Source organism: Schistocerca cancellata, chromosome 4 (genome assembly GCF_023864275.1).
Source record: "Schistocerca cancellata isolate TAMUIC-IGC-003103 chromosome 4, iqSchCanc2.1, whole genome shotgun sequence".
Classification (NCBI taxonomy): Eukaryota; Metazoa; Arthropoda; class Insecta; order Orthoptera; family Acrididae; genus Schistocerca; species Schistocerca cancellata.
In genome coordinates this window covers 805,095,115-805,122,214 of record NC_064629.1, presented here as the reverse complement: position 1 = coordinate 805,122,214, position 27,100 = coordinate 805,095,115, and the positions used below count along the sequence as shown (strand labels likewise).

Below are 27,100 nucleotides of genomic sequence, written 5' to 3'. Positions count from 1 at the left end.
TATGTTAAATCACTTACCTTCAAAATATACTTATTCAAAAAAAGTCATTACCTTAAAAGAATTTATAGCTCATTAGAAAGCTTTGAGGTCAGAGTATTCACAATGCACTTTAAATTATGTCAAACTTATATTGAGTTAGAATCTCTGTATTAAATATGTAAACTGCACCTCTTATCTAAATTCTAAACCACACTTTATTCATACAAATACTGATACCATAATCATATTCACAGTTTTATAATACTGAAACAATATATAAAACCTGGAAATTCATTTCTTTTTAAGTATACATTAAATTGTAAGGCTGTTTGAAGAGCAGCAAAAAGCTGCAAAGTTCAAATTCCTTGCAATGTCAAGAACAGGAACGTTAAATTAAATTTTTATAATTGTGAGCATTTCAAAGAAGTAGAAATATTATTTGAGTTACCAACATCCGTGTTACATTTAATGTAAATGAGAACATTTATTAGTGACATGCATAAAGAAATTAAAATATATTAATTGTATTGACCTTTTGAGCAATTGCACCGTGTTTGTCCCTAAATATCAGAAAGACAGAAGTTCGGAGGATGTATTAGGAGTCCACTTTCAAATGTGCCTGTCTACAGTTCAACGCCTCCTCTACATGGTGAGCAGCAATCTATCCTCATACATATTGTTGTTCTATCCAGCATGAAAGCTTCAAGCAAGTGCAATAGGTTAATAATGCACACCTCCCATGAAACAAACAGTACAAAACAAATCTCCTATACAATGACACATTGCCTCATCCAAGACAACATTCATGATGTGGACCAGAACAAGTTGGCAAGTGTTGGGCTATGGTGTGTGGTAGGACTATCTTCTACTCTGTCCATACCTTAATAGAAAAATCACTTTTGGAGCAACCTATGTCACTGAACAGAGGAATCTCATAAAAAAGAGTTGATGAAAAAAATTTAAAAGGTATTTCTTCTCTTCCAGATCCTTGCCAATATAGACCTATAAGAATGCCAATGCCTATATATGTGTTATGTTTTCTTTTTTTAAAGAGAAAAAGAGAGAATGTGCTTGCAATAAATGTCAAAAAGTGAACTATGGCAGCATCATTATCAACTGTGTCTTTTCTTGGCTGCCAAAGGACAAACATCAGTGGACACCCATAGAGGAATAAAGACTGTACAGGGCAGAATGTCTTTAAAAAAACTGTTGTGGAATAATGTGCCAAGTACTGTGCTGGTCACAATTCAGGACAAGGTTTTGGTCAATTTGGGAGAGCAGCCTCACCCATTACAAGTGGAGACACTCGAGCAACCACCCAATAGTCCTAATCTCTCCTCATGTGATTATGACTGTGGGAATCACAGTCTTCTCCTAGATAAATTGATGTCTGATGGGATTCATGGTGTGTCCAACAAATGGACAATGTCATATAGAGCCAAACGAATGCAAAAAGTTGTACGTAGCATTTCAAGCAATGGACGCCAGGGACATAATTCAGATTGGAGAGAAATCACATATGGGTTTCCCCAAGGTTCAATATTAGGTCCACTACTGTTCCTCACATACATAAACCATCTTCCATCTAAGATATAAGGAAAATTAGTTCTTTTTTCATATGACACTAGTATTGTACTCAATGCAAATATATGTACAGAAACAGAAATAGTAAACAAAGTTCTTAAAAGTACCACTAACTGGTTTTCTACGACTTGTCTCACCTTCTATTTTAAAAAGAGACAACATGGTTTTGCACATCTAGGGATACTACACCAATGATAAGTGTAACACTTGGTGATGAAATAATAAAACATTGTTATGGATCCATACTGATGAGAATTTAAACTGGAAAAAACATGTTTTGAAACTCCTAAAACAACTTATCGTATTTATCTGAGTATAAGATGATCCTGAATATAAGATGACCCCTCCCCCCCTTTTTTAAGAGGCTCGTTGAGAAAAATTTATTTTTAACGTATTTGACTAACCAAAATTACAAACTTTTATTGATGTAATGGATCTGCCAAAAAGTTAACATTACACCAATTCTAAATTTATGCCATTTATCTATTGTCTACATTTTGATAATCACAGAGAAAAAAAAATAAACAATAAGAATTTGTTTACATTAATTTTTTTACTTAGCCTGTCATTTGTAGTATCACTATTTTTAATCATAATCATAATCATCCTAACAGGGCAGCTCCATTGTCACCAAATATTTGGTTGCCCAACCACCCCTAGTTTTTTCAGAATGTTGCAATTTCTCAGGTTTTGTTACAGCTGTTTTTTTTTCCTGAACATACAGTAGAATTTGCTTCTGTACTGACAAGAGCATGTTGCCATGTCTGTTGCTTACAGACATATTGTCTGTCTGCCTCTCTCTCATTGGCTGTGTAGAACCAGAAGCTGATGCATCCCCAGTTGTTCCCATGCCGCCTCACAGTCTACGTCGACAACACTGCTCCGTGGAACATTTAAGTTCACCACTGGCCCCCATCTAGTCTTTATTATCTCCTAGAGAAATGTATGCTATTAGTGAGTATTTGTCCAATTTTAAAGTCAATTCTATTCCGGGTGCAAATGGATCCAGGCAAACTGCATTTAAACATGGTAGATGTTCATAAAAAGCCAAAGTACGCAATGTACATTCCCACGGTTGGCTGCATGATGAAATTTTTGCCTGCTCAATACTCTCCTCCCTGCATTCATCGAAGTTACTAGCCAAGCAGGGCACTGCTCGTCCTCGAACTCTACGAAGTGCTGTGCTTGAGCAACAATGAAATACAGGTGGCAAAGTTGTCTAGGGTGCAGATCACATGTAGCAACAGCAACTAATACATAAATAAAAGATTGTGATCACTATTCAGTCCAATTCTGTAACTTTCCCTCATCCCACGATCTAGTGATGTCTGTACTTATGATCTCCACAACAAGTCTTTCTGCTGTAATTTATTCTCACAGCAACAATTACACTCAGTCTAACATGAGTTATTTTGCTTGTCAGACATTTCACTCTGGACTAATTTTCCTTCTCGTTTAATCTGAGTGACATCTTGTTCTAAACTGATTGAAAGCTGGTAACGATTTTCTCCAGTATTCTAATATGTTCACAATGATTGAATTTCTCATTTGTAATACACTTGTAAATCATTAGTGTCTCAAAACCAAATAAGTTATTGACTTGGATTCTGAATCAAGCATTGGTTTTTGAAGGCCAAGACTTTCGGCTTTGAATGTTACCTTTACTTAAAATGCAGCATAAATGTATGTATATGGCACCCATACATTTATGAGAACTTTTGTTGCAAACCTGTTCAAATACAACAGATGTTTGTAAGTTGATAGCATTCAATGTAATTTCCTCCTGTGTTTCACAGAATTGCCAATTTTCAGGCAGAGCATTAGATTGTTGTAGTCGCTAGTTTACAGTGTCTCGCATATCCCTTACACTAGTGCCACAAGTCAAATGTCACGCAGAGTTGACACTGTACCGAGTGCTGTGGCATTTTGAGAAACCTCAACAACAACAACAACAACAACAACAAGTACATGGTAATGTGCCTTTCCATAATCACTGAACTTAGTAACCAAAAGCCAACATTTCAATTCAAATTTTTCAAAATGTGATACAGTAAGAATAGGAAGAACTTTACGTAATTTAGTTGAAGTGGATTATTGATGACTAGATTCCTGTAAATCTGCATTGATGTCATCACTAAAAAACTGTCTTAGTGTCTGATAACCAATGAAAAGACTGCAACACTTTAATGCTGAGGAAGAATGAGTGTAAGCAATATTTTAATTCAAAATATTCCATGTAAGTATTTGATATGATCATCACTGTTACCTATCTATCACTTCCAAGCACACTAAGATTTAGATTTAAGTAACAGTCATATGATATGGTGGCCAAAGACTTCAGGCAGAAAGAGTCAGCTTCATTCTTCAAAATGCCTTTTCAAAACAGTCTAAACAGACTGATGTTCCAAACATCCTATCCTTCAACATATTCTTGTTAAGTTCAAAACTATCCATAAAGACATAAAAATCAGCAATGATAAAAAATACATCAGTGTGAAAGGCAAAAGAAACCAGTGTGTTAAGGCACCAAAAATTTTGTCAAACAACACACAGTCTTACAAAAATGATGCCATCAATATCTTGTTCTTCCGTAAAAAATTTCAAAGATTAATTAGTTTCTGATCATTACTGTCCAGGTGGGGACTGCAGAGGAGTGAGTTATCAGTTGCATAATAATGGAAAACCTAAATTAGAGTGGTGAAACTGAATTCTGTTCTTTCCAATGGCAATTCCACTACCTTTACCATTGCATCACATTGCTTGGTAATCAGTTATGGGTAAGACATCAGCTTAAATAAGAACTTCGTAATTATGAGAAATACAATGGCAAAATTTTTGTTCCTGGGACTGAAGTGGAACCAATAACAACCACCAATACACAGGTTTACTTATTCACAACATAAGCAAATAATGGAGAAATATGCAGAATATGTTAGGGGAAAAAAAGACAATAAATTTATAAAACACACAAAGAAGATGAAACACTAATAAATTTTTATATTGCGAGCATTAGAATAGAGCTATAGGAGAATATGTGCTGGGAGAGAGAGTTGGAGGGGGGAGCAATAGAGACAGAGAGAGAGAGAGAGAGAGAGAGAGAGAGAGAGAGAGAGAGAGAGATAGGTCGTGGGGGGTTCCAGAGTTTCGTAATCAATTTCAAGTGGTTTTGGTGAACATCACAAATGAATGTGGGAGACAGGGAAAATATTCATTGCATATCATTATCGCATAAAGATCTAGGAAACAAATACCTGACTGCAAAGCCCAACCAGGTGCGGATACAAATTAGGATCATAAACTAGTAGTTGTGAAAAGTATGCTAAACTCCTTAATACTAAAGAAAAAGGAGCACATGAAGTAGTGTGGTACTGACAAAATTAAGAAAAAAATAGATAAAGCACATCTTTCCTAACGCCATAAACACCAGGCTACATAAAAACATTAGAGATTGAAAAATTATACGTTCTCTACAGGATTTCAAAACCTACATTTCAACAACTGAAAATATCTATAGTACACATCCAGCAGAATAAGGTACGAATGAAATAAAGAACAAAATAATCAATGCTAGAGAGAAGACCAACACAAGTCCAGTGTCTTGACAACTGTGCCACATCATTCAATGGAGAGAATGGGGATGAAGTACACAGTCAGTCTACTAACCACAACAACGATGTGGAAATAATAAATATGAGAAATATCGAAACACCATTTTGTACTGAGGACAGTGTAAGGCAGAGCTGTAGTTTATTCACAGAGGTGTATTACTTTTATGTCAATAAGACAACAAAGGAAGTGAAAGAAATGTATGAATAGGGGTTAAGGTGGTAGTAGAACAGATATCAATGCTAATGTTCAAAGAAGAAATAGATCTTCTATATTAAAGCAAGATCAACTTACATGAACTGTTGAACAGAATGATCAGATCATGGTACTGAATGAATGTATCCGTAGCTAGAATGCAATGTTAAAACACAGAGATTGTAACAGTGTTCTCAACCCAGCCAATATGATATTTTTTCCCTTTCACAAACCCACGAACTCATCTTAACTTTACAATAAATCGTACTGACACATTTCTTCTAAATGTCAGGTATTATTATCTATCATCTGGGGAAGCAATAAATACAGCTGCTACAGTTTTAAGTATAGATAATTCCAATGGACAAACTTCATGCTGTAATGTACCTGAAAGTTTTGCCTGTTCCAAAATGTACTGCTGCAGTGGGAGGAGATGGGCCTGCATCTCAGGGTCCATAATATACTGATAATCAAGGTTACTGTAAAGTGGTCCACAGCACACATTACTTCCTTTACTGTTGTCCACTGCAGAAAGATCATTGAATTTTCCCACTCCATTATTTCCATTGTTGAATTCAGAATTCTGCACAAGAGAACAAGAAAAGTGCAATGTTGCAATTAAAAGAAACATCTGACAAAATCACAAATGAAGTGATTGTAGTAATCATGATTATTTATGGTTATTTTAATATATAATGACCACAAAACGTAGATTCAGTCACATTTTCATCTGCCTTCAAGACTAGCCAGATAGTAGATTGAATCAGGACAAGTACATAAAACATAAACCAAAGACTCCTGAGAGGGATTTGAATTCAACAACTTCCAAATGAGTGCAGCCTTTTCCTTTTATTTATCACTGGCCAGATGGTTAATTGGGTGAAGTCTTTATGTATTAGTCACCGGCATTATGAATACTTACTAGAATGCCTACTGTGCCATCATACCATTCTCTTACTACATATTCTGAAAGCACTACACTTCCGAGTCTATCTTTACAAAGCCACATTCTTCACATGATCACAATACCATAGTCTTTTTAACTCTATCATTACACTCCTTTATACACAAAGTTTCTATTGTATCAATTTTCTATCACATTTTTTATACTTTTCTGGAGGCAAATGTGCCTGCCAATGACCATTGGTCGAGCCAAGGAACTTTTCTGTTTTTATTTCACACTCATATTGGAGCAAGGTATACTTGGTATATGATGATGTTTGAAAATCATCAAAAAGTTGTCCCTTACATTACCTTACGTGTAGAGGGGCGAACTTTGAAGCTCTCTTTATTGTGTAATTCATTTTCATATTTGTGGTATCACTGAAAACAACAAAATTCACCAGCATTATTTGAGGCCATCCTCAATATTAATTTCTGCACTTCCACCTATCAAATGGATTGTTACAGGATTATTACCCATTAGTAGGCCAACTACTTTTTACTAACAGCCAGTTTCATTCTTTCAAATTGTGTCTGCTAATGATATATTTGACACTGATCATTTGTTTACAATCTCCCTCTATAACTATGTTATCAGCAACTATTAAAATGTACATATTAAGGTTTTCATGGCGTATTACTGTTATGAAACCTCCCTGGATTTGCAACTGTGTAAATTCACAGGTTGTGTATGAGATTTTAAGAAGTCTCTCTTCCAATATGCTGCTAAAGTACTGATGTGGTCAGGACCATGTCATATAATGAGGTGACAAAAATCATGGGATAGTGATATGCACATATACAAATGGTGGTAGTCTCATGCACACAAGGTCTAAAAGGGCAGTGCATTGGCAAGGTTGTCATTTGTACTCAAGTGATTCATATGAAAAGGTGTCTGACGTGATTACGGCTGCACAATAGGAATTAACAGACACTGAACAGGGAATGGCAGTTGGAGCTAGATACATTGGATATTCCATTCCAGAAATCATCAGGGAAATCAATATTCTGAGATCCACAGTATCAACAGAGTGCTGATAATACCACATTTCGGGCATTACCTTTCACCGTGGGCAACACAGTGGCCAACAGTATTCAGTTAACGGCCGAGAGCAGCGGCATTTGTGTAGTTGTCGGTGCTAACAGACAAGCAACACTGCATGAAATAGCCACAGAAATCAATGTGGGAAATACTATGAATGTATCAGTTATGAGAATGTGGCAACATCTGGTGTTATGGGGCTATGGCAGCAGATGATCAAAATGAGTGCCTTTGCTAACAGCATGCAATCGCCTGCAGTGCCTCTTCTGGGTTCGTGACCACGTCTGTTGGACGCCAGACAACTGGAAAACTGTGGCCTGATGAGAAGATTCCTGATCTCAGTTGGTAAGAGCTGATGGTAGGGTTCAAGTGTGACAAAGACCACTCAAAGCCATGGCCCCAAGTTGTCAACAAGGCACTGTGCAACGTGGTGGTGGCTCCATAATGGTGTGGGCTGTGTTTTAATGGAATGGACTTGGTTCTCTAGTTCAACTGAACCAATCACTGACTGGAAATGGTTTGTGTTTGGCCATTCCTGGACTTCATGTTCATAAACAAAAATGGAATTGTTATGGATGACAATTGCTATGCCACCAGGCGACAAATTTTGCAATTTGTTTAATGAACATTCTGGACAGTTTGAAAGAATGATACAGCCAGCCAGATCACCCAACATGAATCCCATGAAACATTTATGGGATTTAATCGAGAGGTCAAATCCTGCACAAAAATCCCACACAGCTATAGAGGCAGCATGGCTCAATATTACTGCAGGAAACTTCGAACTAGTTGAGTCTATGTTACATCAAGTTGCTGCACTGCACCAGGCAAAAGGAGGTCCAACACAATATTTGGAGGCATCCCATGACTTGTCAACACAGTGTATATGCAGATGAGTGGCTCTTGGCCTTTAAAAACCCATACCACCTGCTAAAAGCCTGAATAACCATCTTTTGCAGCACAGATTGTTGCGAGACATGCAGGAAGAGTGTCAATGACATTCTGGACCATACTGACAGGGATGTGGAGCCATGATAGCTGCGCTAGGTTATTCAGCTGAGGATCCATGGCATGAATAGCTCAACCAAGGGGGGTCTCCCAGATTCTCAACTGGGTTTAAATCTGGGGATTTCGGTGGCCAGGCACATAGGGTACACTAAGCTTGGCGCTCTTCAAACCATGTATGTACATTATGAGCTGTGTGACATATTGAATTGTAGAGAGCAGTATGGGAATAGCTATTATGCACACTATGATAATAGTGTAATACTCACTGGTATTTTTGTAACCACTATTTTAATGACATTTTGAAAACATCATCGTTAGATTCAATTAAGGGAACAGACACTATACAATGTACTGAATCAATTTAAGTGTGCCATATTGAATAGGAATATGGTTCCTATTCAATATGGCATGCTTAAGTTGACCCTGACCTCTCTATTTTTCAACCCACTCCCACCTCTATCACAAACAATGCACTTAGCTTTTCACTCTTATTAACTCATGCACGATGTTTAGGCATTAATCTCTGTCTTCCATATTACCCTTTCTTCTACCTCTAATCTCTCAGGTTTTCAAATCTGCCAGCCGATGTGGCCAAGCGGTTCTAGGCGCTTCAGTCTGGAACCGCGCGACTGCTACGGTCGCAGGTTCGAATCCTGCCTCAGGCATGGGTGTGTGTGATGTCCTTAGGTTAGTTAGGTTTAAGTAGTTCTAAGTTCTAGGGGACTGATGACCTCAGATGTTAAGTCCCATAGTTCTCAGAGCCATTTGAACCATTTTTTTCAAATCCCATCTGGTGCAATCCCCAACAATCAGTTTTTCCTTCTCATCCCGTCCAGTGAGTCTCAAATGACACAGGGTTCTGGGCGACTTTTTCAAACTCTACCCCTTTTTCTAAATGTCATCAGTCCTTTTCCCTCACTCCTCTTCTTTCCCTTTCAACCCTCCTGCCAGAAGGAGAAGCCACTGGCACCGAAAGCTTCCAAACTTTAATACCCTTTATATGTGTGTTCACCTGCCACTGCTTGATGAGCAGATTTTTTGTCTATCCAATCACATTAAACTGCATGTACAGGTGGACTTTGGCCCAGGGATAGATGCATACTTCTGTTGATCCACTGTGCCTTCCACAATGACGAGATCACCAAGGGAATGCCCTCCGATGTGGACCCTACGACAAGTGTTGTAGGGTATTTGCTTTCAGACATTTCATGTGGTACACACCAACGGTCATCTGTCCAATGATTCATCTAAAAAGGCCGCCTGTTTCCACTCAGCGAACACCTAGTTGTCCTACTGGCATGCAAATTATAGCCTTCATTGCTGATGAACAGCAGCCAGCATGGGCGCATGAAACAGGTGCCTGCTGTGGAGGTCCATACACAGCAATGTTTGTTGAACTGTTATTAAGGAGACATTGTTGGTAGGCCTTTGGTTCACCTGAGTGGTCGGTTGCTCAACAGTTACATGTCTATTCAGTTGTGCATATCGCCGTAGTCGTTCGTTCCTGTCACCTATGGCCCGCGCTGCACCACATTTGCCACAGCACCGGTTTTGGATAGCACCATTTTACCATGAATGGTACACTTTAATTGCTGTGGCAGGAAAACAGTTAGCCATTGTTCAAAAAGATTTCGGGCTTGCAGCCAGTCGCCATAAACTTCACTGCACAATATTTCGGTTGGACAACCGCCAGCCATCTTCAGGTGAGCCGAACGAGGACCGATGAAGACGTTCTCTGCTCCATCTTATATAGTGCGCTGATAGTACTGTCATGCACACATTGCAGTCACGGAGACAGAAGTGTCACACCATCCAGCGACAGCGCCCTCACTGGTGGAACTGCAATACTGAGCTGCCGTCGGTATTGTTGCTGGCCGCAGCTATCAAAGTCTTCTGGCATCTTCATCTCAAGCAAATTTCGGAGATGACGCGATTCCATGCATTGTTCAATTGGTAACCACTGCCACAGTTCATTAGATTTCCCACAATGCATATTTCAACGGATTATTTCATAATGGAGTCCCAAAAAGTTGTTGCTATGACCAAAATCAAAGTTTTGTCATACTCCATTGAATGTCTGTTAGAAATATAATGTTCCGCAACTGCAGACTTACTGGGTTGCAGTAGGCAAGTGCAACGTTGATGTTCTGTACAACGCTCTTCCACTGTATCAGCGCACTATATAAGACGGGGCAGAGAATGTCTTCGTCAGTCCTCGTTCGGCTCACCTTACGATGGCTGGCAGTTGTCCAGCCGAAATATCGTGCAATGAAGTTTACAACGACCAGCTGCAAGCCTGAAATCTTTTTGAACAGTTGATTCGCTGAGAAAATTTCAAATTTTACAGTTAGCCATTTCAGAAATGCTTCCAACCTTGGTCCAAAATGATCATGCCCTTTTAGGTGTCAGATAAATCTCTAAATCTCTCCTTTTTCACATTGCAACAACAACTGGGCTGTTACACTACCCCCCCCCCCCCCCCCCCCCCGAAACATTTTATTTATCCTCCACTACTAGTAATGTCAAGCACAGGCAGTGATCACATTAATGTGTTTGGTCCATGCAGAATCATTAAGCCATGCTAATGTTGTTCAAACAATTTCTCTCAATTTGCCATCATTGTTTCTTTTAGGAACCTAATGGTTCCTCCACAATACTCTCATGTTTTTGGCGCACAAAAACTGCATATTTCATCATTGAATTATTCTTCCAGGCTTGTCAAAATGAGTTACCACTGTTTTACTTTCTGTATAAATTGAATATCAACTCAAGATTTTTTTCTATAGTCATACATGCAATAAACAGCCTTCATGAAGCCCTTCACTTGGTACTTCTTTTATGACAATGACAGCATTCTAAATTTCTTCCTCTTTTACAATTTGTTCAATGACTATTCTACTTCTATTATACCAAGTATTGTGGATGCTTTTGTGTGGAACTGTTTTCTTCATCCAATAAGGCTGCTTCTCAAACAGATATCTGAAAGTCACACTATTTTATTTGTAATTCTCATATGCAATGGGGAATACTACAGGCAAAAGTTTGTACTGATCTAAGACAAGTATGCAGCAAAATTATCCAAAGCCATAGATGAAATTGTGAATAAACAGCAAGTGCATAACTTAAACAGAATTTTCTTCTTCCTGCTGACTACACAATTTTTTGATATGACATGTCATTCCAGAAGCAAATGAAATATCTTCAATACTAACTCATTTCGAAATAAAATTTCACCTGACAGCAACACGCACTAAACTCAACTTTAATGGTATTACTCAGGAGTGGACTATAGACTATTATTTATGATTATGTGCATTAAGTAAGTGATAAATTACATGTTTTCAGGCTCTATTTTTATGGTGCACTATATCTATAAAACAGAAACTGTGAAAATATGACTGCAACAAAAATACATACAATAAATGTATTATAATTAATTCTCTCTTAATTATATCTTCAGCAGTTGCTGTATATTTTTATCTAACACAGTTACCCAAATATGTCACAATCCTCCACATTCATCTCTACCAAAAAAATGTTCTGGCAATTTAATTCTGTTCTGAAACACCAACATCAACAAAACAGGTATCTGTCTATTCATATGACTCATAAACCATGCAAACCATCGATACATGTCACTACTAAGCTCTGATGTACACTACATGTTGCATACATCATTATAGAGGTATCTTACCTGCACTACCTCCAAATTTACACACTGCTTTCCATGCAATTACATATAAATTGCACAATAAAAAATAAAACTGGGCTAAACAAATCAATAATTCCACTGTCAAAATCAATTTCACAGTAAAAATTCCCATGCAAAATACGTAAGAACACCAACAACATTAAAAAGTTCACATTCCTACAAATTAAACAACATAACCCTTCTCTCCTAACTAAGGTTTGCCAAATGCTGCTTATGCTGTCTACATTTCTCTATTCAGTCCATTTCCCGCCTTGGAACAAAGCAACAACAAACTAAGGTTTATCTCATTTTATATTCTACATAGTTAGGGTCAGATCTTTTCGAAGAACATATAAACAGTCTCGGGTTTGCAACTGCAGGATGTGCTATCATCATGCTCCATCTCACTGTTTTTCTTATCCAGTTGTTACCAGTACAAATTGAATGTGACATTTCACTCATCAAGAGCATAAGATCAAATTGTTTTTGGACTTAATTCCAGACTTAGGCAGTCTAAATGGTCACAGCAGACCTCATCAGTCCAATCCCAGTTTAAAAGCCCATGTATATGAGTACAGGTGCTCTCATCTATACTTACTAAATAACGACAATTACCGACATTGACTCATTCTATTAATTTATAAACTTTGGATTAAAACTAGGAACTAAAAACTTCTGAAAATTATCCAGTTTTAAAATAATTTGTCCACAATGAACTGTTAACCAAGGACTGCAACAGATCACACAACACACATGTAATAACAGTGCTCTGCTCCAACCATTATTTATTTAAATCCACTACATGTTCAATGTTCTATAACCACCACCAACAGATAGGTTTTGTTCTATGAACATCACAGATCATGTATGTGACTGACACAATACATACAGTTGCTGTATGCTACCATAATGCACCATGCGTGTTTCTCACTACGTACTAGAAACATAATTGTTCATACGACAAACACAATCTAGTAAACAGAATGAAATCCACCACATTATGATGGCATAACCACTGAACATATAGTGGGCTTAAAGAATGACTGAAAGGAAAAAAATCAATGTTATACATGTACTGTCTACTCTTTTGAAAACAAATTTGTTCAGAAGAATAAAAATGGCTTTAAAATAGCTGGTTAGTCGCAAAATAACAATCACAGGATGTTTCTGGACAGCCACATCACTCAGCTGTTAGCAGCACACATTTAGGTGAAATCTCATTTTGCTGTGTGGAGTTGTAAAACTTATGTCGCTTTTGACGTTACTTGACAACTTTGTCAAAATTGTGTGTTCACTTTGGATCAGAGAGTCATATGAAGATGGGCAGAACCCAAAATGCATAAAAAAAAGAAAAGAAAAGGTCCAGAAACATCAAGAAACTATTATTTTGTGACCAACCACCTATTTTAAAGCCATTTTTATTCTTGTGCTTACAATGGTCGCACAGGTCTACCATAACTTTCAGTCATGTGTATGATTCAAATCTGTTCATTACAACTGCTAACACTGATTAATTAATAAAAAATAACATGTGATTTACATACATGCATACTGCATTCAGTTACTGGGCGAGAACTATGAACACAAGACACAACAAGACAAATAAGCACCTCTCACTCATCAACAGTTATAAATATAAATTCACTGCCAAGTTTCTGTCTGTGTGAGTGGTGGTGTAAGTATGGCTTTGTAGCCTTTCCATTCCCATCAGACAACTTTCCTCAGTGGCAAAGGTGATTGGTAAGCATGTTTTCTTATCTTTGTTACATCTGCACAGGTAGATGACAAAACAGTGTTTCAGGTATTAATATATAAGAGGCAACATTACCTTTTCCTCTGTCAGCACCTACTAAAAGTTATCAAAAAAGGCTCTCCAAACAAAGCAAGCTGAATTTTAATGTAGGAGTATTCCTAAACAAACGAAGGACTAACTGGATAAGTGTAGGAAGTAACTGAACCATTCGCAGAAATTTTAAGACGCTTTTTTTCTTTCTCCAGAAAATGTTGAATGGTTAAGGTATTGATGTATCTTTAAGTTTGCCTCTGTTTATACAATAATTTTTCTCAAGAACAAATTACTTTCTTAACAATTATATAATTGTCTATGATTCCCTACATAGTCCTTTCCTACCAACATGATAATTACTGTAGGTCAGTTCATAACACTGCATTCTTAAAAAACAACTCTCTCTCTCTCTCTCACTCACTCTCTCTGTATGTGTGAAACCAAACCACAATACTGTTTATGATGAAGCTAATGCATTAACAGAAACTTATAGTGGATTTCAACACACATTCCTCAACTGAGTTAAACTTTCATTCTACTTATAACTAAGCATCTGCTTCTAACAGGTTTTCTAGAGAGAATAAAAGCACACTAACAGACCTTTGGTGTTCCACTCTCTCTCAGAGGTTGTGGTGATTGTGGTAATCCTTTCAGTTCAGGTCCAACAGATGAAATCATATCATCATATGGAATATTGTTTTTCGTGGTGTCCTCCTGGAGATTGCACCTCTGCCTGGGAATATCAACGGGCATGAATGTATTCGAGTGACTCTTCTTGTTTCTAAGTGCAGATGGGCTACATGGAGATGTAGCTGGTGATGATGCAGAGGGACTGGAGGTTGGTTCTTCACTGCTAGAATTTTCATCATTACTTAAAGTCTTATTCGATGAAGTCACTGACTGAGCTGGTCGTTCTATACTCGCAAAATTATATTTGTGAGGTTGCTTCTTTTGTTGGTGCACCACCGGCTCACGATATCTCGACTCAGATTTAGTTTTTCTGTGCATTAGTGGTGTTGTAATGTTCAGAACATCATCTTTAGCTGTATCTAACAGTTCTTTAGACACTCTACTTCCAGAATGAACACCTAAAGAATTTGATCCATGTTTTGTATAACACTGTGTTGGAGGAGTTACAAAATTAATGTAATCTGTTGTGCCAGTTCCAGATGTCTGCCGACTACTACCCCCACTGTGATACTTCCGCCGAGCCTGTGGTGTGGACTCCACAGAACGCATTCCTGAATTACCACTCCCTGTTCCCAGGAAATACTTTTCATGCATTGAATCATCCTCATCTTGGTGCTGATGATATTTTTCTCGGCGTTGCATAAAGCTATAGCTTCTTGCAAGAGGAGCTGGTAGTTGGCTTTGGTTTGAATGACGCAAATGGATATCATGGCCAAACTGGTAGCCACCAATAGCTTGGCTACTTTCTGCTACATCAAAACTCCTCTGTTTGGCAAGCAAGGATCCTTGATCCCTATGGTGACTTCCAGCCAAATGTACAGATAACAAACCATATTTGTCAAGACTACTTCGTTGCTGCTGCGTCAAGTGGGGGACCTAAAAAAAATGAAAAATAAAAATAAAATCATATACAACCCCCCTAACTGCATTTTCTTTTCTCTATGTACTCTCTCTCTCTCTCTCTCTCTCTCTCTCTCTCCCTCCCACTTACACACACACACCCACCCACCCACCCACACACACACACACACACACACACACACACACACACACACACACACACACACAAAGTATGACTTTTGCAATTCCAACTGCTCCAACATCATTAATCAGAAATTATGCTAATACCCTAAAAATGTAAATTACATGGTTCTGAACAAAATACTTATCTCAATACAACTGAAAACACAAGATCATTTAATAAAATGATTTCAAAAAATACACTCTTATACACCCTGTGACAATTAAGTATCTTTTTTGTTGTTTCAATTAAATAAAAGATTCAATTATATGTCTAAAACAACTCCGGCAAAGTACATAAAACAGAAGACATCAAAATGTACAATTTCGAATGCTTCATAAAAATTTAGACGCACAGAACCAAAATTTCTTCTCCATGACAATAGTAAAAACAAATCTCACACTCATAAAACAACAAGTGTGACAACTTGATACTAGTGCCAAAATTAAGTTGAGACCTGTGTAGGCTATAGCAGGCAAATGACAGCTTCATTTTTATCATTGTTGCTATGAAAGAGGCCTCAGGAGCATGTTAACAGAAGAATATAAAACTAATGTGTTCCTGCTATAGTCTTGAGTATAGTTCACCTATACATCATTATGTAACAGTCCAAGGAAGGAAGAAACACTAGGGTTTAACATCCCATCAACATCAAGGTCATTAGAGATGGAGCACAAGCTTGGATTGATTCAGAGATGGGCAGGAAGTTGGCTGTGCCCTTTCAAAGAAACCATCCCAGTATTTGCCTGGAGAGACATAGGGCAATCACAGAAAAACTTCATCAGGATGGTCGGATGTGGATTTGAACTGTCATCCTCCCAAATGCGAGTCCAGTGTGGTAACCACTGTGCCACCTCACTCGATGCGAGTACGCAGATATATTATAGAAAACAACAAGAACCAAAAATTCTTCCCAAAACTGAAAAAGTATGAATAAATGTTGCTTCAGTCTTTCTACAAGGAGAAATTGGAGGAAAAACTGAAGAAGACAACTAATGAAACTTCCTGGCAGATTAAAACTGTGTGCTGGACCCAGACTCGAACTCGGGACCTTTGTCTTTCGTGGGCAAGTGCTCTACCATCTGAGCTACCCAAGCACAATTCACAACCCATCCTCACAGTTTTAATTCTGGCAATATCTTGTCTCCTAACTTCACAGAAGCCCTTCTACAGACATGGAGAGCTTTTGTGAAGTTTGGAAGATAGGAGACGATGTACCGGCAGAATTAAAACTGTGAGGATGGGTCGTGAATCGTGCTTGAGTAGCTCCGATGACAGAGCACTAGCCTGCAAAAAACAAAGGTCCCGTGAAATCAGCAGCAATGGAAGCGAAACTCAAGAAGGAGGGAAACTAAAAACGGAAGGAAATCCTAGAAAACTACTATGGAAGGGGGTGTTGTATTCCCCAAGAAAGAGCTTCAAATGACCAATGTCATCTTGCTGACACTGATAAACTCAAGGACACAATCGGTTGAGCACATGTCATCTGCTAAAAGGGAAGATATATCCGGTGACCACTGTAAACGGGCACATAGCGGATTAAAATAGGGGCACTGAAGTAAAAGGTGTCTCACTGTCCACGATTGAGAGCAATGAGGATCACCACTTAAAAGATGTCGATGGGAAGAGGTTTTACGTCCAATAATTTATTATCGGGAAGTGTAGACCAATGTGTGTGCCATAACAGAGTAACATGACGACATAAAACGCTCTGTAGATCGGCAAAGGGAACCATGCATCCAGCGGGTCAAGGAAGAGAAACAGCAGCCTTGGCCACTATATCGGCTGCCTCGTTTCCGTGGATACCCACGTGCCCTGGGATCCAGAGGAATGCCACAGAGACTCCCCCCCCCCCCCCCCAAGTGGAGCAAGTGGAGGCTGTCCTGAATCTGGTGGACCAGAGGGTGGATGGGATAAAGAGCTTGGAGGTAGAGAAGAGAGCTGAGCGAATCCAAACATATAATATACTGTAGCTGCTTATGGTGGCAGATGAATTGGACAGCCTGGAGAATAGCATAAAGCTCTGCGGTAAAAACCAAACACTTGTCGGGAAGCCAAAATCTATTACGGGGTGTCGCCAACAATATAGGCACTCCCAACACCAAATGTCGTCTTTGAGCTGTCAGCGTAAATAAATGTGGCATCCTCCATTTGTGTGCATAGAGCAGCAAATGCCTGACGATAAACTATGGGGGAAGGGGGGGGGGGTTGGGGTGGTACTATCCTTGGGAAGCCGACAAAGGGCACGGAGAAGGCAACCCCATTTGTCAAGAAAATTTTAGGAAAGTGGAAGGAAAGAGAACATAACAGTTGATGGATGCAGACTCCCTGTGGTAGTAGATATGAAGGGCAGCCTGCATACCCTAAATCCAAGGAGGTGTCAAAAAAAAGGGCATGGGTCGGATGGGCAGGCATGGAAGACAGGTGACTAGTGTAACAACTCAGTAGGACAGCTTTCTGATTGGACACTGGAGGCACAGAAGTCTCAGTGTAAAGGTTCTCCACAGGGCTTGCATAAAAAGCTCCAGATGCTAAACGCAATCCACAGTAGTGGACAGAGTCGAGACACCGAAGAATAGACGGCCATGCAGAGGAGTAAACTATGCTTCCATAGTCCAATTTTGAGTGCACTAAGGTGTGGTATAGGCGGAGGAGGACCACTCGGTCCACTCCCCAGGAGGTACCACTCAGGACACAGAGGGTGTTGAGGGATTGCATACAGCGAGCTGAAAGATATGAAACATGGGAAGACCAGCACAGTTTTCTGTCAAACATAAGTCCCAAGAATTTGGCAACGTCGGCGAACGGAAAGTCGACAGGGCCTAGGTGTAGGGAAGGCAGAGGAAACTCCATACAACACCAAAAATTTACACAGACAGTCTTACTGGAAGAAAGATGGAAGCCGCTTTCAATGCTGCACGAGTGAAGGCGATCGAGAAATTCTTGAAGACATCGTTCAAGAAGGCTGGTCTGGTGAGAGCTGTAGTAGATTGTAAAATCATTGACAAAGAGGGAGCCCGAGACATTGGGAACGAGACAATCCATAATTGGATTTATGGCGATGCCAAACAGAACAACACTCAGCACGGAGCCCTGGGGCACCCAGTTTTCTTGGGAGAAAGTACGGGAGAGAGTGGTGTGCACCCGCTCCTTAAAGGTGCGCTCTTTCATAAATTCATGAACAAAAATGGGTAGCCGATCTCGAAAGCCCTAAGAGAACAGTGTACAGAGGATGCCTGTCCTCCAATAGGAGAGAGCAACAAGATGGTCAACTGCAAAACGATGCTTTCGGAAACCGCAATGGGCTGGTGTTAAAAGGTTTCTCGACTCCAGCCACCAGCCTAAATGGTAATTCACCATATGCTCCAAAACCTTACATGCACTACTCATGAGACATATGGAGCAATAGCTAGAGGGGAGACGTTTGTCCTTTCCAGGTTTTGGAATAGGAATGACGATAGCTTCCTGCCATCTTCTGGGAAAGGTACTGTCAGTCCAAATTTTGATTATAAAGGCAAAGGAGGTGACACAGACTATGGTATGATAAATGCAGCAACATTTGGACGTGGACACCATCTTGTCCTGGGGCAGAAGGGAGAGAGGAAGAGAGTGCATGTTGGAGTTCCCACATAGAGAAAACAGTATTATAGCTTTCGCGATTTTGAGAGGAGAAAGCAAGAGGTCGCACTTCCGTTGCTCGTTTCTTCGGCAGAAAGGCCGGCGGGTAATTTGAAGAGCTCAAAATCTCAGCAATGAGTTAGAAATTGCGATTGGGTCCACTAAGGAATCATGTGTGACAGTGAGCCCAGAGATCGGGGAGAAACTAGACATGCTGGACAACCGTTGAATTCGACTCAACTGAGGAAGAGAAGGAATAAAAGGAGCTGGTAAAGAAATCCCAGCTTGCCACCTTGCTATTGCAGATGATGTGACGGCACCGCGCACGTAATTGCTTATAGTGGATACAATTGGCCAATGTAGGATGGTGGCGGAAAACACAAAGAGCATGTCTCTTCTCGCGTAATGCGTCACAGCACATCTTGTTCCACCAAGGAACTGGAGGGTGCCAGGGCAAAGGGGAGGTATGAGGTATTGAACATTCCAAGGCTGTAAGAATAACATCCGTGACATGAGTGACCTGATCGTTGATGCTAGGAAGGTGATGGTCACTGAATGTCGCTAGAGAGGAGAAAAGTGTCCAATCGGCTTGGGAAAACTTCCAGTGTCTTGGGCACATAGATGGCAGTTGTGGCTGTAATCAAAGGACACATGGAAAATGGTCACTTGAGTGTGTATCAGCAAGAGCGAACCATTCAAAGCACTGAGCTAGCTGAACAGTACCGACTGAAAGTTCCAAATGAGAGAAGTTTGATGTGGAGACAGACAAAACTTTAGGTTCCCCAGTATTGAGGCAAACAAGATTCGCTTGATGGAAGAGGTCAATCAATAGGGAGCCTCGTGGACGAAGACGCGGAGATCTCCAAAGCAGGTGGTTGGCATTGAAGTCCCCAAGCAGCAAATAGGGGGGCGGGAGCTGTCCAAGTAGATCAGCTGTTGCTATTGGTGTGGACGATGGAATGTATATGGTACAAAGGGAGAAGGTGTATCCAGAAAGGAAAAGACATACAGCGACAGCTCGGAAGGAACTGTTTAAGGGGATTGGGTGATAATGGACAGTACCATGGAGAAGAATCATAAGTCCCCCATGTACCGGTGCCATCAACAGAGGGGAGATCAAACCGAACCAATTGGAAATGAGGGAAGACAAAGTGATCATGGGGCTGTAGCTTTGTTACCTGAAGACAGAAGACAATGGTGGAGTAGGATCGTAAGAGGATCGACAATTCATCCCAGTTGGAGCGAATTCCGTGGATGTTCCAATGGATAATTGACATAGGGCAGACAGAAATGGGAAAAATCTCATCACGGTTGCTGTCAACTCAACAACTGCTGAGAGCTGGCAGCCAATGGTGTGGAACGGAATTCAGCCAAAAGCAGAAGATCCTGATCCATAGGTTGCTCAGGGGCAGCTCCTGCTACAGTGATTGGCTGGTTGATTGGCTGCCAGCAGTGCATCTTGGCAACACGGAAGACGGCTGAGGGCGGCTACCGCTGGGTGGTGCTGTAGATGAGTCATGCCGTGGTGGAGAAGGAGAGGAACTTTGTTTCTTTTGAGCCTTCTTGGAAGCAGAACGGTGAGAGGAGGGAGGAATCAACGGTTGGGAGGTCAGGGTATGTAAAAAATATTCGCGAATGGGCTCTTTTTTGGAAGTCCAGGTGTCCGATTTTGGGACCTGTGATTTAGCAGGAGCCGATGAAGAGTGAGCCTGATAGTGAGCAGGCGATAGTGGGGAGGATGGTAGGATTGGTAGGCCAATCTAACGACTGTAGAGCACTAAAGGTGAGATCGCAAGTCTGTGTGGCTACATCCTTAGTAGGCCAAGGAGATGCAAGGACAATGCGTCGCCCATACAGTTGATGCAACAAGGGGATGGAGGTGGACAGTCACCCTCACGGGCATCCCAGCCACATGTAACACATTTGGCCGGATTGGAACATGACTGGCGGGTATGATTAAATCACTGACACCAATAGCAACGTGTAGCGTTCGGGATGTAAGGGCGAATTGAAATTATCTCATATCCTGCTTTAATGTTCGATGGAAGTTGAACTCTGTTGAACGTCAAGAAAAGAGTACGGGTCAGTACCAAGTCATGACTCGATGTACGGCCATTATGCCCTGGTCAGGCAGGTAGTGTTGAATGTCCTCATTGGATAATCCGTTGAGTGAGTGTGTATAAACCACCCTGTGTGATGAATTTAAAGTATGGTGCGCCTCCATCCAGACAGGAAAGGTGTGTAGCAGTGTAATTTGCAGCAATTTTTGTGCCTGGAGGACACTGATTGTTTCTAACAAGAAGGTGCTATTTTGAAATTGGGAACAAGACTTTACAGGACCTGCCACTGCATCGACACCTTTCTGAATAATAAAAGGGTTGACTGTGAAGTCTTGACCTTCATCAGACCGAGAAACAACTAGGAACTTTGGCACTGATGGGAGAATTGTCTGTGGCTGAGACTCATCTAGCTTTCTCTTGTGGGCAGAAGTTGTATAAGTAAAGGAAACCATTGCGAAAGTATTCCCCATGATTACCAGCATCTCTGATGGCGTGCTCCTTCCTCGTGGGGGCCCTCTCTGAGGGCACTCCTGCCTTAAGTGATTGCCCACACCTCAGGTCACACCTCCCGAGAAACAGACAGAGGGGCCAACTGGCATGTTCGGAAGGTACCGGCTCAGGTAATCACCCCTTCCTGGGCCTGGCCTTTACCAGGGGGTATATACATGTCCTACTTGTCTATCCGGGATGGGAAATTACGCGTTACCTTGTCACCAGCTACGCGTGGGAATGCGTGGGTTGGCCTTCAGACATGCACAGGGAGGAAAGAAAGAGAAAGGGAGGAACAAAGAAAAGGAAAGGAGAAAGGTCTCAAATGCTGCAGCAGAGAAGAGGGTAAAAAGAAGAAGCAAGGAAAAGAGAAGGACAGAGAGAGGACAGAGACTTTCCAGCAAAGAGAGCAAAGAAAAGAAACTATGTCTTACAGTTAAAAGCGTCCGTCTCTGGACGTAGGCAAGAAACATACTCCCAAAAAGAGAGAGAAGGGGAAGGGAAGAGGTGGGGGGGGGGGGGGAAGGATTGTGGGGGGGAGGGGGGGAGGGATGTGGAAAAGGAAGCTATGCAGCCAGGAAAGGAGAGCCGCACTAGCTCAGGGTCCCGTGTTCGCCACGCACATATCCACAAAAGAGTTGTGGACACCTCAGGGAGAAGTTTCATATCAGTGCACACTATGCTGCAGAGTGAAAATTTCATTCTGAAGACAACTGGATGAAATACGGTAACTGACAAACAATAAATGAGAGATAAGACACAGAACCAATCTCCTGCTCACACAAACCAATACCTGGTGTGTCATCAGTAGTTTCAAGCATATAAAAACTAAATGTAGCATTGTTGTGAAACTGTTCCCCGACAGTACAGAGTGAGAGTGAGAGCGAGAGAGAGAGAGAGAGAGAGAGAGAGAGAGAGAGAGAGAGAGAGAGAGAGAGAGAGAGATATGGAGAAGGGTACAGTGAAGAATGGTTTAGTTATAGCTTCATTGTAGGAAAGGCAAATGTCAGATTGAGATAAACTGGAATAATCCTAAGGAAATGTAATTTACACATGAAAGAGGTAAATTTCAGTTGTTTAACTGGTTTGCTAGTACTGATCATCATTCTGGTACCCTTACCAGGTAGGATTAACTGACAAAATAGTGAGAAGATACAAAGAAGAGCAGCACTGGTCAGTGCGGGTTCTGTCAGGAAACATGAGTGTGTCATGGAGTGCGGATTTAGTCAGGAAGTACGAGTGTGTCATGGAGGTGTTATTCCAACACTACTGGAATCACTACAAGAATTGCATTGTCCTCACAAAGAGATGTACTGTTACACTGCCAAGCAAGCATGTGTGTTCAGAAGAATCAAGTGACATATTACTTACTGCCACACGTATCTGATAAAATTACCATAACAGGGTGTATACGTGAAAAAGGAAATAAAGTTCCTGGATTTCTCGGTAAAAAATAAACTTTCTCCGGGGTGAAAATACACTTTTTCCATGTTAAGTGACAGTATACTATTCTGCGAAACTGTAAAACTTATCAATCCTTTGAATGGTTATGGTTTTATACATCAGCATAGAATTTCCTGGCGCTTTAGGAAACGAAATTCAGGGGGGAAGAAAAACGTTTTGGATAGATGTTTAATTTGCAGCAACATGTACACTGTATATTTTCGTGTTATGAAAGTATAAATTCGAATTCCACCAAACACCGCATGTTACTTTCTGAAGCATTGAAATTTTGATTGTGATGCACTTTTGTAAGCCAGTCATAGCTCATGTCACGTGATCTCGCCAGCCGATGACAGCGGATGTTCAGGGCACAGGACACGTGATGTAGTCAGCCAATAGTAACATCACTGCTCCATAGTGCAAACACAGAAATAGGAAACATGAATGGTTTAAATTAATATACATAATGTTGCTATAAGAAAAGAAAAGCTTTCACATATTAGTCTCAAAGATTAATAAGCTGCAAGAGATGCTAAGCTTTCACATATAATGTTGATCTTTTTTGCGCATGTTACACTTTAAGATACATTACACAAATGTGCCAGTAAAATTTTTAACAACGACGTAAATGTTTGATCTTCTGGGCTCGAAATTATTCTAAATGGTCATCCTCAAAGAGTTGATTTTTAAATGAGAGTCAAATGCTCTGTGATTTAAGAAATCCATCGTACATTCTCGCACACAGATCATTTTGCGTAAAAGGATATTTACTTTGAAAGTAACGCCTTTCAAACAATTGTTCGCAATATTTTCCCGCGACCTGTTAGAAACAGGTTCATTTTAGCAGTTGCCAGAGAGTGACAGATAACAGGCAACACCGCACTTGCACCGCTATGATGACGCAGGAAGCCCGAATGTTCGTATATGTAAAACATTAAAAGATCTTACATTACGACATAAAAGAAACAAGACATCATCATAGGATACTCCAAGAGCATCGGAATTTCGTGAACCATACTAAAATGTACAATTTGGCTTAAAGTGCACATTTGCATGTCCAGATTTGGATGTAAATTTTCTTGGTGTACCAGTATTGTATTATCTCATGTTTGGTTCTTTATTATGGCATAATGCCAAACGCGCTAGAAGATGAAAACGTGCACTTGAAATTTAGTGAACAGTTAAAACTAGCGAATAAGGTGGAATTAAACACTTTGTTTCAAATAAATTGACTGCCTCAGTGGAAAAGATTAATAAAAGCCAAATTTCTTTAGCAAACCAACAAAAATAACTTCATTGTTCTGCAAGGTGATTACTGCTCGACTGTCAGAAAGCTGGAAATAAAATAGTCTGAAACTAATGACAAATTTTAGCCTTCTGTAATTATGCGAATGTATTTTAATTCACTTGACAGCTCCCAGTCACAGAAATCCGTTTTGTTTTCATTTGACATGAGAGCAATAGATGAAGAGGAAACAGCAAAATCACTAAACGTAAACATGGATCACGTGGAGACTACCCACCTCCCCACTACAACTCCGACTGCTCTGTGCATCAGACCCAGATATGTGAACCGGGGAAATACAAGATAGGGACCCCCCCGCCCTTGAGCGTTTGAGGTAGGACGCCAAAAATTTAAAAAGGCGACTTTTCAAAAAATATGTTCATTTTGTAGCACACATCTTTCTGAAGAGTCTGAGACATAAAACATGTGTGTTCGAGGAAATGTGAGACTTTTATTTAATCATAAGTGTGCCAAAGTGCAGTGTACGCCTCTTCACACAGCATTTTTCTATTGCATGTCACTGTACTTCACTCTGTAGAATTCAAACGTGTAATATTTTGTAATGGATGCCATCAAACTAAATTCAAGGCAGTGGAAATTGAAATGTTCTGTGGTGCCTCTCCTGGTCTAAGTCGGCCAGGTTAACATCCTGCCCCTCTTTCCTTAAAAATAAATAAATAAGTAAATAAAAAACTTGCAATTAATATTGGATGGGATTTTTTGTAACCAGAAGAACAAGAACTGGTCAGAAAATTTGCACTCTTTATTGCTGTTTTGAGACACAAAATTAAATACAGGATACATAAAACCAGTAAAGACAAGAGACAAGCAAGACAGTACACATTTCTTCAATCCTTAAGTCCTAGCTTTTTTTTCCTCCCTACTCTTGCTACAGCTTTACATGGAGTGCTTCCCATTCTGGGAAAAAATCTATTATCTCATCAAAGATTGTCAAACATTTTACTACATGAAAAAAATGAAATGTTGCTGTCTAATAAGGAAAAAGCTGTTAATACAAATAGTAACCAAGACTGGTGTGGTTTCTTGATCTGATTAAGTGTTAAAACGAAATAGGCCTGCCTAATATTGCAACAATTGTAATACACGCCAAATAAATGAGACTGTTTTGGCATTTTTTATAACACCACAGAATATAATTCACGAAGTACCAATATCAAATGCCTATTAGGCCAACCTACAAGCAAAACGTTTTATGTTAGGAAATAGTTTCACATTTCATTCATACACTCCAGCTTCTCAAGTAGTAGATCGAAAAGTAGTAGTACAAAATTTTTAAATAAACTTGGAATCATCATATTTTTCCCAAATGTGTGTGATATGCCCATTTCTTCTCCTTCCTCATCCTAACAAACAACTTCGTCATCACTAATTCTGTAACTATTCCTGCCAGTGTCAAAACTTATTCTCCGGTTAACTTCACTAACCCCGCCACAATCACCGGTTTAATTATTCCACATATATTCTCCGGTTAGGCGTTATTAAGTGTTTGTACAACACGTTTTCCACGCTACTCCCAGAACAGAACTTTAGCGGTTGCTATCTGGGGACTGTACAACTGGCCTTTACTAGTGTAACAGTCTGGCCAAAACTTTTCTGTCAAAATTTCATTTTCTTGGATACACTGAGAAGATAATACAAATCTTTCTTACCTCTTATCCCTGTTACTCATTTATTTCCACTCTGGTAGTCTCAACCTATGAATTTTGCTAGTAATTATAACATTGCTGATCATTCGCAAACCCAGTCAACCATATAAACAGCAACTGGCATTCACCCGTTCCGCTTTATCCTGCTCAGCTCATGTAGTCCCGCCCCATTTTGTCTGCAGGAAAGTTTATTTCTAGATGCGATGAGGATTCCCCTGGCAGAGACATCACGTACACTATGCCCACATTCCAAAATCAACTTATGATTCATTCAGAAATCAACTCAGAATTAGTTCAAAAATGTTCAAAATCCTACAGGGATGCGTTTCAAAATGAAATGAACAGTCAACAGACCAATGTGCGCTGGGAAGTACTACTCGTATGCGACTCAACTGCGCATGTGCATGAACTCGCTCGCAACTGCTCAAACGAATCTAATGTAAGAAGTTGTGACGTCATGCTCATTGGAGGCAATTTGTTGTCATGAGGCACTGCACAGTCTTCCTAAAGCCTTGGACACAATTTGCTGTTGGCAGATGCTTGTATGAGCACTGTGTTCTGACGTATGAATGCATGGTTTTGCGGCGATATGAATTAATAAAATTTTCTCAGGCTTCCAACCGCGTCAGGTGGTTAAAATCCCATGAGCTTTCAACCGAGCTCTCCTCAGTCATTATCAAGTGGTAAGAATGACTGCTGTGTTGCCGTGGCTGCATCGTTATATAGCCACACAGCTGGCTGTGATGTCACAAGTGCTCTCTTCCTTGACATATATGGTAATGTTTTCATCCCGTGTCCATCGCGCCCGTTTTAACCTCATGATGGCCGGATCCCAGGCTGTGCTGAGCTGCAAACCGCCATCCTTGTTGATGGTGTTTTCAGAGGTTTCTATTTCAATAGCTTCTTTTATGAAGCTATCCCAAAATCCCTTCATCCTCATAACAACAGATGTGTCATTGAATAGAATTCGGTGTCCATTTTCTAAGGCGTGTTT

At 40.1% G+C, this 27,100-nt stretch overlaps 1 protein-coding gene across 3 annotated transcripts in view; it reads right to left on the bottom strand.

Annotated features, from left to right (window-relative positions):
- The window catches only part of LOC126184737 (filaggrin), a 351,145-nt gene that overhangs the window by 95,903 nt on the left and 228,142 nt on the right, over window positions 1-27,100 (bottom strand). For all 3 annotated transcript variants that reach the window (XM_049927274.1, XM_049927275.1, XM_049927277.1), the window contains exons 7-8: window positions 14,434-15,399; window positions 5,752-5,947 (exon numbers count right to left, since the gene is read on the bottom strand). In XM_049927274.1, the coding sequence (XP_049783231.1) occupies window positions 5,752-5,947; window positions 14,434-15,399 (1,162 nt within the window). The remainder of the gene's footprint in view (window positions 1-5,751; window positions 5,948-14,433; window positions 15,400-27,100) is intronic.